Below are 15,284 nucleotides of genomic sequence, written 5' to 3'. Positions count from 1 at the left end.
TATTTGTTACTACAGTGAATCTGGAACTTCATGTAGAAGACAGCACATGGTATCAGCAGAGAAATAATATATATAAGGCAGCTGAGGAATGGAAGACAGAGAGGTTTGAGCAAAGCAGGGGCGGAAATGCACTGAGAAGAAAAAAGCAGCAATTTTAAACAATATCAGATGTTTGACTAAAGAAGGAATGGGAAAAGACTACGAGGGAAAAAGTGGTAGTTTTGCGTGTTCAGACCCAAAAACCTCCCCCCTAAATAAATTCACACTTGACTCAAATTTTGGTTTTTGGCAGAATTTAGGCCACAACTTTAAGCAACAGGGCTGATTTGAGTGAAGGAAGCTGGATGGGAACAAAGGAAAGAGAGTTGAGAAAGGCTTAGGCTTGATATTTAAAAGAAATCAAAAAGGAGAAATGGTGGCAATGGGTACAATACAGAAGCCTACACTGAACAACAACCCATTAGCATTCTTCCCTTCCCAAGCATCTTGGACCTCTCCCATTGTTTTAAATCCCCACTTTTCCATGCTCAGTTTTTCCTCCCTTCTTGCTCCTACGCCATAGCCACTGCTGTTGTGCAACTTTCCTTTTGCTTCCCTAACCAGCTTTCCTTTTGCTTCCCTAACCAGCCCTGACTTCATGGAAATCCAGAGATGTGACGAGGCATTCCAAATCCTCCAGTGGGGGCTACATGGTGACAGACAAGTGCAAATATAGTGTAGAGAGATATCATATACACAGAATCCTTTGCATTACATTGCACTTGTGGGTTGGCAACAAAACTCTCAGAGATGGACTTGCAATCTCTCAGACCTAGTGGACTTGCAATCAAAACAACAAAGGGCATCCTATTTAGGAAGCTTGCAGGCTTACAAGATAAGACACAACACAACAGGAAAAACAGAACCGTGATGGAAGCGGGTGGGAAGCAAATTCTTAAAAGTTACATAGCAGTCCTTATAATGACCAGCTTGAATGGAAGCAGTTCAAGGGCACGATGCACAGTTTGATGGAGGTGGGCTTTCAGCAGAGCTGATGGAATGAGTCCTGCTGATTCCCATCCCTCCCACTGAGGTAACCTACTGGAATGACTGCTCCCAGCTGACAGTTGTGGGAGAGGAGGCTCCTGATAAATCTGGCCTGTCAGCAGAGCTGAATTAGTGATCTGAATTCCCTGTAAGGTAGTTTTCTATACGCAAGCAGTTTTGCTTGTTTTTGCACGAGAGAGAAGACAGACACTATGCTTGATGAAGCCCAGGTACAGCTCTTTCCACTAGATTTTTTTCCTGAATAGATAAGTTTCCCTTCAGTGGTCAGGTGTGTAGCTATAAATCTATACCTACTTTCCTCAGAGCAGGAAACAACAGTCTTGGGGCAATTATGGACAGTCGGTTTATTGCACATTCATCCTGACTGTTTGCAGGGAAAGTACATGACACAGGGGCAAGCAAGCTGTCAGGTTGGGCACATGCTGCTTAACATCTACATGAAACTGCTGAGTGGGATCATCCAGAGTTTTGGAGGACGTTGTCAGCAATACGCGGAGGACACACAGCTTCACTTCTCCTCTACATCTGCTGGTGAGGCAGTGGATGTGCTGGACCATTGTCTTGCCTCGGTAATGGACTGGATGAGAGCCAACAAACTGAAACTCAGTCCAGATAATACTGAGGCACTGTTGGTGGGTGGTTCCCTAGACCGGCTGGGTGGGAGGTGGCCTGCTCTTGATGGGGTTACACTCCCTCTAAAGGAGCAGGTATGTAGCTTGTGGGTTCTCCTGGATCTTCTGCTGTTGCTTGAAGCTCAGGTGGCCTCAGTAGCCCGGAGTGCCTTCCATCAACTTTGGCTGGTGGCCCAGCTACAACCTATCTGGACAGGGACAGCCTAACTACTATTGTCTATGCTCTGGTAACCTCAAGGTTGGGTTACTGCAATGCATCATACATACGGCTGCCTCTGAAGATGGTTTGGAAACTTCCGCTAGTGCAGAATTCAGTGGCCAAGTGCTCACCAGGGCCAATTCAAAGTGCTGGTTTTTACCTATACAGCCTTAAACAGCTCAGGACCACAATACCTCCAGCACTGTCTCTCTCCATATGAACCTCTCTAGACCCTGATATCATCTCATGAGGCCCTTCTTCGGGTGCCTCCTCCACAAGAGGTCCAAGAGGTAGCAACACAAGAATGGGCCTTACTGCAGTGGCTCCCCATTTGTGGAATACTCTCCCCAGGGAGGCCCACCTGGATCCTTCTTTACAGATATTTAGGCGCCAGATAAAAACATTGCTCTTCAACCAAGCATTTGGCTGGTTAACATTCTATGGTCTTTTAATTGTGTTGTAGAAACAGAGATTATTGGTTTCTGTTTGTTATTTTTACTATGTATTTTGAGTTTTTAATATTTTAATTTTATGTAGTGAACTGGCCTGAGATCTACAGGTGTAGGGCGGTATAAAAAACTTAATCAATAAACAAATAAATGAAGCAGATCAAGGGGAGCTCGTGAGGAGATACAGGATCTTCTACCTCAACCAATATGATTCAGCAGCTAAAAGGCTAGGTGACCCTCACTTGCTACGGACCTGCTGTGTCACCTTAGGCGAGTCACACCACCTCTCGGCCTCTGACAGGAGCTGTCAGCAGGAACACCGCAGACAGCCAACTTTTGGTGGACACAAACTCAGTCTGTGATGCAGTGTGAGGCAGATGTGTGCGTACCTTTTTCAACTTGAGGGCCACTGTCACATCTAGGCAACCTTCCAAGAGCCACACACCAGTGATGAACTGAACGGCAAATGTAAATGTTACGTTTGTACAGTAGAGTTATTTATACGCACCCATCTCTAACCTCCACCCAGGCAGAGAAAAGGCTTGTTCAGCGCTAAAGACATGGCAAAAATGCTTGGGCCACATTCACACCATACATTTAGCATGCTAGGATGCCACTGCAGACACTCATGGGAGGTGTAGCTTGTTAAGGATGCTAAGAATTCTTAAGTGACACCTATTCCCCTCCCATAGCTACAATTTCTCCAAGTGGTTTAACAATCCCTCTTCACCGGGAATTCTGGGAATTAGGAATAAGGACCTCCTGAGAAATCTCAGCACCCTGAACAAACTACAGCTCCCAGAATTCTTTGGGGGAACAATGCCTGTTTAAAGTGGTGCTACTAGCACTCTAAATGTATGGTGTGAATGTGGCCAGACAGAAAGCCTTGGAGGCTAGCAGTAAGGTGAGGGTGGCTGCTTACACATCACCAACAGAGAGGGAAAGCAGGGGTGCGGGACAGCAGCAGCTGCTGGCCACTCCTCCTGAGCCCCCTGGCCATTCCACCTTATTGGAGTTCAGAGGGGTATGTTCCATGCATGGCCTGCTCTCCATCCCCTAAATTAGCCTCAGGGGCAGTGCAGGATGCTCTCCCATTGCCAGTGTGGGATGCAGTAAGAGTCAATTACCTGTCCACTTTACTTTTCTAAATGGAATAGGGACGTGGGTGGCGCTGTGGTCTAAACCACTGAGCCTCTTGGGCTTGCCGATCGGAAGGTCAGCGGTTCGAATCCCCGCGACGGGGTGAGCTCCCGTTGCTCGGTCCTAGCTCCTGCCAACTTAGCAGTTTGAAAGCACACCAGTGCAAGTAGATAAACAAGTACTGCTGTGGCAGGAAGGTAAACGGAGTTTCCATGAGCTCTGGTTTCTGTCACAGTCCTCCATGCACCAGAAGCGATTTAGTCCTGCTGGCCACATGACCCGGAAATCTGTCTGTGGACAAACGCCGGCTCCCTCAGCCTGAAAGCGAGATGAGCACCGCAACCCCACAGTCGCCTTGGACTGGACTTAACTGCCCAGGGGTCCTTTACCTTTTATCTTACCTCTAAATAGAATAGAGGAACAGATGGAAACACACCATCTTGTCCTCTGCATCAGGCAGCACAGCGGGTTGGCCTTGTCCTGTTTATGTAGTCTTGTCCTAGAGCAGGGTGGGGCATCTGTTGCTGGGCCCTAGCTCCCATTGTCCATGACCTCTGGCCATGCTGGCTGGGACTGAGGGGAGTCCAACACTATCCTGGGCGGGACGCAGGTTCACTGCCTTTGTCTTGAGCCACCTGACACACGGTGCTTGGTGCAGAGGTTAGATTGTTGGCCATGAAGCTCACTGGTGTGACCCACCTCTATTCTACATGAGAAAGGAAGCTGAATTTTCCAAGGAAAGAATTTCAAAGGCACCCTTAGCATGGTGAATTAAAACTCATCGGTCAGTTCTATCTATTTAGGTTTGATCCAAGATAAATGACCTGTCCAAGTCCTAGCATTACTAAGAGGACTGGGTTTTCACCGATTCCTGCTGGCCACTGTGCTTCTATGAAGCTTTACATAGAATTGCCACTGGCTGTACACTTTCAGTTTCTTTGCCATTTTGGCACCACTGTTTACCTCCCTCCACCCTGGTGTTGTCAGACTCCACCCCCACCCCAGCATCCCTGACCAGACTGGACAGACTACCTTGGCAGGTGCAGAACTCTCCAATTGTTTGTTTGTTTGTTTGTTTGTTTGTTTGTTTGTTTGTTTGTTTGTTTGAAGACTCCTGCAGCCAAACAGGTGCCAAAGTCTTGCTCTGCTTCCCTTTGGACCAGATCAGTGAGGCTAAGAGGAGGCCATCTTATCGTCTGGACAGTCCAGGACCTCCATACACACTGAGGGGAAGTCACCTCAGTGCTATTAGCACAGCAAGAATAACATGGGAGGCAGCAGCTATGAGTCTCTGCAGTCACAGAAAGCGCTGTGATTCTCCAGTAGTTTGACCTGACCCCCAGAGGCACACTCCATTCTCCCTCAAGACAGACGGATGCCAAAAAACAAAGTTCGTTTGGGGCTGGTAGCCAAAATGGCTCAGTGCTCATTTCAAGGCATGAGTTCTGTTGCCTCATTTTTTACACACACACCCCAAATAAAAATAAAGACCACAGGCTACTTGAATGAAAAGCAATTTTTACTTACTTACTTACTTACTTACTTACATTTATTGTCACCTTTTTCCTCCACGGAGCGCAATACACAGTTCTCCCCCTCCCTTTTTTATCCTCACAACAACCCTTCGAGATAGGTTAGGCCTAGAGGCAGTAACTGGCCTGAGGTCACCCAGAGGGCTCCTTGACTGAGTGGGGACCTGTACCCTCGTCTCCCAGGTACCACCACTCTATATTTGAGCAGAAATGTTTAAATATGTAAAAGTGTTCTGGTGAGGTGGGAACCTTGGTTCTGAGCATGTTCTGAGTGGGTGCTAAATGCATGCTCAGTGTTAAAAGGGATTGAGACCCATGCACATCCTAACCAAGGAATTTAGTGAAACGCCTTTGGTGCCTGAGGCAAGACGTGCCACCAACACTCCCCCCCAGAAAAACATCCAGACCCACCCCCTGGTGGGGTGGAAGCAGCATGCTACCCAAGGCAGGTTGCCTCACTGGTACACCAGCCATGCTAGGGCAGCAAGCTAGCTTAGGGGCTGCAGGGCAGAACATATGACACAAATTTCTAGCCAATTTCCACCCTTCAGAATTTACTACCTGGGACAGCAGCCTCACTCTGCCTTGTGGTGGGGCTGGCGCTGCCCAGAAGTCTCAGGGGGCAGATCTACACACATGATTTTTAATGTTAAGGAAGGGTTTAGGAATGGTTTTGATAATGTAGGTGGACACATGACGTCCTACTTTTGAGTTCATAATGCATTATTACATTGTCTTTTTTATCGCTTAATTTTTAATCGTTTTATGCTACTATATCGGTGAAACACTGCCCATATGTCCCTATACAGTGGTACCTCGGGTTAAGAATTTAATTTGTTCTGGAGGTCCGTTCTTAACCTGAAACTGCTCTTAACCTCAGGTACCACTTTAGCTAATGGGGCCTCCCGCTGCTGCTGTGGCCGCGCAATTTCTGTTCTCATCCTGAAGCAAAGCTCTTAACCCGAGGTACTATTTCTGGGTTAGCGGAGTCTGTAACCTGAAGCGTCTGCACCGAGGTACCACAGTATAGTGTTTTACCTTTTTTTTTTTTTACTGCATTAAAACTGTGAACCCCCTCCAATGGTATTTGAGGGGCAGATAACAAAGGACGGGGGCGGGGGGAGGGGGGAGGGAGGGAGGATTAAAATATGACACCAGAGGGCAGAACAGAGCAACCAGCAACCAGCAGCAGGGAGAGAAACAGCATTTTGGAAAATGGTGTCGCCGGGTATTACTTACATTTGACAGAAAAAAACAAGGGAGAAAAATGTTTTAATTAGCAAGTGTGCCCTGGGTCGTTTTAGAACGCCATATCTGATATCGTTCTAATAGGGGGATATAATGTTAAACGGGTCAGTGTAGATCCAGCCACGGTCTTGGAAGAACCAATCCCATTGTGGTTCCAGCTTAAAGCTCCTTGGTCTGCTTAACACCCTCATTTGGGGTCACTGGCTGTAGCCTGTAGTCTACAGCTTTCTGCTTGCTCCAGGCACCTTCCACTGTCAGTGGTGCAGTTAGGGACTTGTGCAGTGTGATATAGTGGTAGCAGCACTAGCTGTAGACATGGGAGACCAGGTTCCTAATCCCCACTCAGCCATGTAGTTCACTTGGCCAGAAACTCTCTCTCAGCCCAACCTACCTTGCCGGGTGGTTGTGAGGAAAAATGGCAGTTGGATAATCGTGTGTCCACCTTGTGGGAGAATACGAGGCATTACCAGAAGTGGCGAGAAGGGTATGGCTGGGCTGAAGTCCTTCATCAACTATGAACAATTGATCGCTGGACACTTAGAACTGTATTGCAAGATTTAGATTAGATTTGTATGTGAGATATATTATATGATTTGAGATCATCTCTATAATGGCTTTGTGGTAACAGGTTGTACAGTGGTACCTCGGGTTAAGAACTTAATTCGTTCCGGAGATTAGTTCTTAACCTGAAACTGTTCTTAACCTCAGGTACCACTTTAGCTAATGGGGCCTCCCGCTGCCACCATGCTGCCAGCGTGCGATTTCTGTTCTCATCCTGAAGCAAAGTTCTTAACCCAAGGTACTATTTCTGGGTTAGAGGAGTCTGTAACCTGAAGTGTCTGTAACCTGAAGCGTCTGTAACCCAAGGTACCACTGTATTTTGTATTTCATTTGTAGACCTTGTGACTGGTGTTTCTGTTTACTGTCACTGCTATCCTCATGCAAGTAAACAATATACATAAATACATAAAATGTGTGCACTTTGTGGTCCTTGGAGGAAAGGCGGGTTATAAATGGTTGTTGTTGTTTTTAAGGGACTTAAACCTCTTGGGATAAAATGTGGCTGTGCTGGGGGACCATTCCTGCTCATTCAGGTGAGGGCCCCAGACTTTTGCCTTCAAGCCTTAACAGAACCACTTTCCACTCCTTAAAAAATGGCCCCCGCTCTGCCAGGTCTGCAAATGGCGGACTAGAGGCCTTCATGAAAGAATTCTAAGATTTGCTTAAAGAACAACAATTTTAAAATCTGGAGGTTTCAGTGCATAGAGTCAATGTGTGTGTAAAGCACATATTGAAGTCAGCCTGATTGTCATGATTTCAGACTCGGAAGAGACTCAGTTATTCCCCTGCTACTCATCAGGTCAGCAGAAGGCCTGTGCATCCTTCTGACCCTGTTTGAAGCCAATCTACACTATGTTGTTTTGTACCTCCTTTTATTCAGGGTATGTGTGTGTGTGTAACTGCAGCCCCAGACCGTTCAGAAGCCAGTATTCAAAAGACACACTTATTCAGCAGGATTATAGAATGGTTTTGTAGGGGTTTTTTTAAGCTATCAGACACAGCCAAAGGGGTGTGCTATCAAAACACAGCTGCCTGCTGCCATCTTCACAATTTGCTGCTGTAATGTAAAACAACCTACATAGCATTTCAAATGAGGTTACAATAGGCTAAACGCACCACACTCCCCAACCCAGTCTTCTAAGCCACTTAGCCCTCTGACGGCATTTGGTATCAGGAGATGGCATCTTAGCCCCTTTCCCCCCAATAATTTATCTGGAAGGATTTAACTTTTCCTCTGCCCTCGCACTCAACAGCTCTGCTTGAACCCTTCAAGATCTAAAGAAACTGCAGCACTGTGAATCTGCTGCCATGGAGACAACCGGAGGAAATCTAGTGAGGTCACATCCCCATAGGCTCTCTTGGAGAAAAGACCCATCAGAAGAGGACAAAATGCAGAAATCCATTCATTCACCTGCCCTCCATCCACCAGGCACTCAAGTAAACAACAGAAATATGAATGCATTGCTCATCTCATGGCCAAAGGATATTTCCAGTCTGTCACTATTTTGGAGGTGGGATTCAAGCTCGTACCAGCAAATCCAGGTTGCATGGTTCCCCAAAACCTGTTTCCCTAAAAGATTATGGACTTTTTGCAATAAGGACTTTTTTTTTAATCAGCCCACATTACAGCTGACGAATAAAAGGTCTAGCCAACTCCCCCACCCCACCTCAGCTGCAGGCCCCCATTTTTTTCAGCTGATTTGATGACAACAATAAGTGTCTTTGCAAGGTGGGGATTGACTGACTCCACCTACAATCAACCTGGTCATGCAAACAAAAACCTCAGGACATTCCAAATGTGCACCCAGTGAAGGCTTTTCAATCCTATAATATACAGACCCCTTGGATGTCTGTTGTTTTAGGTTTTTGCTGTGGAAGCAGCAGTAGAGACATAAGCTTTGCAGCTTGGGCTGTCTCTTAACAGTGCTGATCCTAAATGAAATTCAACAGCTCTCAGGTCATTTTGGTTAAGAATGGAGCTGGAAGCAGCCATTTGAGATGCAAAGGTATCAGTGCTATTTTAAAAAGACACACACACAAATTTTCATTGTGGACATGAAGAGAGGGAAGGGTGACAACTATATTGTATAGAAAACTGAAATACGGCTTGTTTCCAGAAGCCCCTCTTCTCTTAGTGGGAATCACAAGGTACCAATCTCCTAGCCTTAGTGAATTCTTCCCAATTGAAAAGGATTAAAATAAGCATCAAAACGCTACCAGCCAGCTCATAAGTGTCCCGCAGGAACAGCCTGTGTGAGCCACCTTTCCTGATCGCCTGCTATTTGCAGAGGTTTCTGGAGGTTGGCTTGAAGGTCACATGAAAGTAAACCATCAGCAGTATTTTACTATAAAAAGGGACCACCCAAAATGCTGATTTTCCTTATCAAGGAGCAAACATTTCATCTTCCCCTCTGGATCCTCAACATGGCATCACCCAAGATACGCAGAGAAGAGTATACCTAAGAGATGCTAAGCTATATTGCTAGCTGGCCTAGTCAATAACCACCTCCCATCTATTATCTGTTGGGTAACTAATTCCCTGTGAAACCAGGCAAATATATGCAAGCAAAAGGTGTGCTGCATTCGATTAACCCCCCCCCCCAGTCCTTCCTGGAATTTCACCTGGTGCAGGATTGTGTCCGAGGCGAGGCTTATAAACAGAGGAGACAAATACCTCCTAGGGGAAAGGCACTGTCCTTAGCACATCTTGGCAGTGAATGTGTGGTGCATCACTAATACATTTCTTGACAAGGAGCGCATTTCATATGTGACCAGCAGAACTGTTACACTTGGCTCTTCTCTCCACCCCTATAAGCAGCTTCAGAAATTGTAATGTGGAAAAACACACATTGATGCATAAATTGCATCATTTTGCAAGAGAGGGAGGGAGGGAGAGAATGCTGAATCCAAAGACAGAAAATCCAAAAAATATGGCTAAGCTCCCTACCATGATATTTCTTTACCATCTTGAGATTACATAACATAAGAGAGGCTTTTGTCCGGGCTTTGAAAATCTCCAGAAGACTGGAGATGGCAAACGCTCTCCTTGAAGCAACCTCCTCTTCCTTCCTATCTGCCCACCCCCTCCCCTCACCGCAGCCCTGCAATTGCCCTCTGGCAACATAATGAAAAAAAGGGGGGGAGAGGAAGAAACAGAGGAAGAGACGGACTCTCTCCCCAGCCTCGCTCTGCCCCAGGAGCTATTCTGAATTCTGCCTTCCTACATAGAGCTTCCCCCCCGCCTCTCTAAATAAATAAATGATTTAGGATTAAAAGCGCCAAATCTCCCCCTGCGCGGTGATGTGGACACAGCACAGCACCAGACGTCGGATTGCTTCCTTTCGCTCTTCCTCTTACAACTCGCCCCCCCCCGACCCCAAATGGCTGCTTTTGTGCAGTAAATCACTCCTACGAACAGCGGAGGTGGCGGCGGGCGATGTTGCTATAACGCGCCCTTCAAATTTTGTGCACACAGTGATGCTCACCTCCACCCTTCCCTTCAGATGTACACGGCAAGCTTCTTTTCACTGAAACCGATCGTGATCTCTTTCTCAGGGCAGGGATTGCATTTCATACCCACCCAAACAGAAGGAGACAGAGGTGTATACACACATTCATACATCTATAGATTTCCCCCTAGTTTTAGCGTATGTGAAACGCAAACGCGCCGCTTCTGGAGGCTTGCCAGTAAACAGGGACATTATCTTATCCCTTCGGGGAGGGAGAAAGGATGCGGAGCCTCCCCTCATCCTGATGAAGGTGATGGCTCGTGGAATGTCACCTGCCAATCACGGGGGCTTCCTGTTTTTCTGCAACATCCTCGGCGCGGAGGGCGCATCCGCAGTGCTGAGGAATGGCGGCGTGAGAGGGGGGAGAGCTTTTTCCGCTCCCCCATCGCAGGGAGCCGAAGCGGCTCCAGATCCTTCCCCTCCCCTTCCCCAGCCTCCGTTTCCCCGCTATTTCGGATTTCCACTGGGCAAGGGCGGCAGGAGGGGGACTTCCGCGCATTAAGCCGGATGTCTGCTCTGCACGAGCATCCACAGAAGCCCAGGACTAATTAAGGCGCGGGGGATGGTATAAAATAAAATAGATGGTTTAAATAAATACCACCGGCTCCCTTACCTTCCGACGAAATTCTCCAGGACGGAGCTCTTCCCGGCGCTCTGCCCTCCGACCACAGCGATCTGGGGCAGGTCCAGGTTGGCATTCTGGCCGATGGCAGCGAAGGCATCCTGGAGCTGGTTGACCAGGGGGATGAGATCCTCCATTCCTCGGTTCCCCATGGCTGCTGCACGCGGCGGGGAGAGATCTCACGTCTCCAGCGGCTTGCAAAGCGTCTCTCTCGGAGGGCTTTTTATTTTTTTGGAGGGTGGGGGGCTCTCGTCTCAAAGGCTCGTCGACGGCTCGTCTGTGGCCCCCCAAGTCCTCATCGGTGCGTGTCTCCTTTTTGCGCGCGCGCAGATGGGAGTCCTGCCCACCTTCCCAGCCCTGGGACTTGGAGGTGCCCGAGGGGGCTGCTACTGCAGCGCCCTCCCTTTCCTCTCAGCAGCCCCGCACCCCGCTCCGCCTAAATCAGGCTCCTCGCCGGGTCTCTGCAGCAGCGCTGCCTACCACGAATGAAGCTCCCTTTGGCCACCTGGTCCTAAGCCGGATCGAGAACGTACTTGCTCACAATCGCCGCCAGAGGGGGATCCGCAGCAGCCACTCGGCTCAGAGAGCTTCATGGGAGTCGTAGTTCTTCCCTTTGGTTTCCCTCGGTCTCCCGTCCCCTTCCCCAATTCAAGTTCAGTTCATATACTGGGGGTGCGGGTGCGGAGGTGTCCTTGTTCCTCAGCTCCCACCATCCTTGACCACTGCTGGTACGGGTGGCAGCTGGAGAGGCACAGATCCCCCATCTTTTGCTGTAAGCAAGAGATAGAATGATAGATGTCAACATTTAGCTCCTTTTATGATTATCAGGCTTCTTGTAGATAGGGATACATATAGATCAGCATGTGCAATTTTTAATGCAAATATTTGTCCTCTTGTGAGGGTGATGCCGTTCCTGTTTTTGGGTGGTGCGCAAGTAAATCAATGGACTCCGTACTCAATGAGGTTGGAGGGAGCAGAACTGTAGATCAATGAGCTCAAAAAGGAGCTAACTCAGCAAAGGTTGAGAGGACATGGAGAGACTAGTACAGTCATTGGCAGTTCTCTTCTACCAGGTCTGTTGCTTCTTGCTGAACCCTTGCCTGCAGTTGGGTCTTCTTTCTCCTCCCAAGTTGTCTGGCAGCCAAATAGATGCTCTCCTGGGAGCTCTGGGCTTTCCACAGGGTCATCTGCCACCTTCACTCACGAGGCCTGGAACACCGGGCTTGATTTCTGGGGGTACTCAAGGGTACGCAGTACTGGCACCTCCCTCCCACCCCCAAATGTTAAAAGTGGGGCACAGTGAGTATAGGCACCTTTCTTTTCTTTTCAGCACTGGGGCTTGAGGTGGGTCCTTGAAGAATCCAGGCAAGGCATCCCCAATATGTGACTTTTCAGAAAGCCTTTGGACTATTGAGAGTTGCATGCAGGTTTTCGGTTGGGGGGAGCAGCATTCTCTGCAGAGTCCCAGGCCTCTTCCTCTGAAGAGGTCTCCCCTGGACTGGGTTGGGAATAATCTTGGCAGTTGCACCCACACGTTCCCTCTTTCCTTTGGAAGAAAGGAATCTCTGGAAGCAATGCGTACAAGAAATCAGGAATCGCCTGACAGCTCTCCTGCAACATCACCTATCCTTCTTTTGCCCCTTCCTCTCCTTTGTGTGAACCCTCCTCTCCTTCTCATTTATGGAGTTAACCGTATATAACATGGGTAGGCAAACTAGGGCCTGGGGGCAGGATCCGGCCCAATCACCTTCTAAATCCGGCCCACGGACAGTCTGGGAATCAGTGTGTTTTTAAATGAGTAGAATGTGTCCTTTTATTTAAAATGCACCTCTGGGTTATTTGTGGAGCCTGCCTGGTGTTTTTACAGTGGTACCTTGGGTTACATACGCTTCAGGTTACATACGCTTCAGGTTACAGACTCCGCTAAGCCAGAAATAGTACCTTGGGTTAAGAACTTTGCTTCAGGATGAGAACAGAAATCGTGCTCCAGCGGTGTGGCAGCAGCAGGAGGCCCCATTAGCTAAAGTGGTGCTTCAGGTTAAGAACAGTTTCAGCTTAAGAACGGACCTCCAGAACGAATTAAGTACTTAACCCAAGGTCCCACTGTACATGAATAGAATGTGTGCTTTTATTTAAAATGCATCTCTTGAGTTATTTGTGGGGCATAGGAATTCGTTCATCCCCCCCAAAAAAAATAGTCTGGCCCCTCACAAGGTCTGAGGAACAGTGGACCAGCCCCCTGCTGAAAAAGTTTGCTGACCCCTGGTATATAACATCTGCACTGCCCTTTTCACTAACTATGGTCAGATCTGGACCACAGCTTGCAACCATGGTCAGAAGCGGGTTTGCAAGATGGTTTGAGTTACCGTAATCATGGTTAGGAGAACACGTGGATGGAAATGTACAAGTGCACTGCAGTTTGCTCCGAACAAAAAGGGGAGGGATGATTCATTTGAGAAAATGGGGAGGGGGAAAGTGAGTGCACAAGCTCAATCCGGGTGCAGCAACAAGGAAACCTGAAAACAGTATTGGGAAGAATGTCCTCACCAGTGCTATTTTTCTAGAAAAAGAGGTGCCAGAACTCACCTTGAATTCCTCCCTTGTTCTCTTATAATTGCAATGGCGCTCACCTGAGATGTGCAGGAACTGAGTTCCAGCGAGAACTGGCTGGGGGGGGGAGCCCTGGTCCTCATACAGCACGTAGCTGAACTATGACCTTCACTCCCACAAGACCGAGTGATGGCCACCAACTTGGATGGCTTCAAAAGAGAATCATGCCAAACCCATGGAGGATAAGGCTCTAAATGGCTACTAGCCACAAGCTGTGTTCTAACGCCACTGTTGGGGGCAGTATGCCTCTGAATAACAGTTTCAGGAAGTCACAAGAGGAGAGGAGAGCACTGCTGCACTCGGGTTTTGCTTGTGGTTTCCCCAGAGATACCTGGTTGGCCAACGTGAGGAAAGGATGCAGGCCAACATGGACCTTTGGTCTCATCCAGGATGTCTCTTATGTTATCAACAGTAGTCTAATGACTTGCCTATTAATGTGCATGAGGCAGTTTCATTGCTTCCTAAATTCTCAGAGAGGGAGAGGACACAGGAACCTGTTAAATTACCTTAAAATGGCAGGAGGATCCAGTGCACCATATACACCTCCACCTAGCATACAGTCTAAAATAATACCTGGGCCAGCATCTACCATGCTGCCCGAATTGCAGCTTGCCTCATTTCGCAACAGCTTTCGAAAGGGAGGACACAAATATATGTTGACATGGCAACTGTTCTCTCTCTCTCTCGGCCCTGTTATTTTGTCCCTGCATCATCTGGCAGCAAGCGGCAAATTCCAGGCTCGTGCGTGAATCAGAGTGGGTGCTGAGCACCTCCACCTCATTTTGATGCCAGAGAGAGCTGCAGGTGCCCAGTGAGATGCTAAATAAAGCATATTAAGTTGATTTGATCCTACAGGAAAATAGTTCTTGACAAATATAAACTGCTGAATCTCAAGGTGTAAGAACAGAGCAAGCCTTGTGACACCCCACCAGTCTTCCCTTGCTGGAGGAACTTGGTGGGGGGAGAACTGTAGCTCTGTGGCAAAGCATCCACTTTGCATGCAGAAGGTTCCAGTTTCAACCCCAGCATCTCCAAATAGGGCTGGGGATATCCCCAATATGAACCACCAGAGAGCTGCTGCCAGTCAGTGTAGGTGACATTGTGATAGATGGGCCAAGGATCTGAATCAGTATAAAGTAGCTTCCTATATCCCTCTAGCTCCTACGAGCCATAGCTCAGCGACTGGGCACTTGCTCTGCATGCAGAATGTCCCAGATTCTGTCCCCGGCAGTTCCACTTAGGACTGGGAAATGTAACTTGCCTGAAACCCTGGAGAGCCACTGCCAGCTGGTGTCAACAACACTGAGCTAGATGGAACAGATGAAGATCAAGCTGGCTTTCTTCCAGGACAACAAATGAAAGATAACATAAGGAACGTACAGTCATCCTCGGGATGAAGTAGCTTCGGGATGAATATTTTCGGGTTGCGTTCCGCGGTGACCCAGAAGTAACGGAGCGTGTTACTTCCAGGTTTCGCCGCTCGCACATACGCAAACGCTCAAAATAATGTCATGCGCAGACACACAGTCACGTCTTATGTTTACTTCAGGATGCGAATGGGGCTCCGGGACAGATCCCATTCGTATCCAAAGGTACCACTGTAGTTGATATAATTGAGTATTTGATAGCCAGGAATGATAAGCAAGCGGCGTTGATATTTGTAAATACAGAAAAGGCCTTTGATAATATTTCTTAGGAATTTATGATAAAGAATTTGGAATTAATGGAAATGGGA

General features: G+C 47.9%; 1 protein-coding gene across 14 annotated transcripts in view; it reads right to left on the bottom strand.

Moving 5' to 3' along the window:
- Positions 1–11,487, bottom strand: part of DNM1 (dynamin 1) — a 129,623-nt gene extending 118,136 nt beyond the window's left edge. For 5 of the 14 annotated variants that reach the window (XR_014004240.1, XR_014004241.1, XR_014004242.1 and 2 more), the window contains exon 1: positions 10,931–11,481. Coding sequence is in view for 10 of the 14 variants with exons in the window: in XM_081179702.1 (XP_081035828.1) it covers positions 10,931–11,091 (161 nt within the window). In the remaining 4 variants the exon portion in view is untranslated. Of the gene's footprint in view, positions 1–10,930 lie in introns of all 14 variants that reach the window. The other 9 variants (XR_014004243.1, XM_081179709.1, XM_081179710.1 and 6 more) reach the window with 6 other exon arrangements.
- Between the last annotated feature and the right edge of the window lie 3,797 nt (positions 11,488–15,284).

The sequence above is a fragment of the Podarcis bocagei genome (genome assembly GCF_964188305.1).
Source record: "Podarcis bocagei genome assembly, chromosome: Z".
NCBI lineage: Eukaryota > Metazoa > Chordata > Lepidosauria > Squamata > Lacertidae > Podarcis > Podarcis bocagei.
Note: the sequence above shows the minus strand (reverse complement) of the source record. Positions and strands in the feature narration are given on the sequence as shown.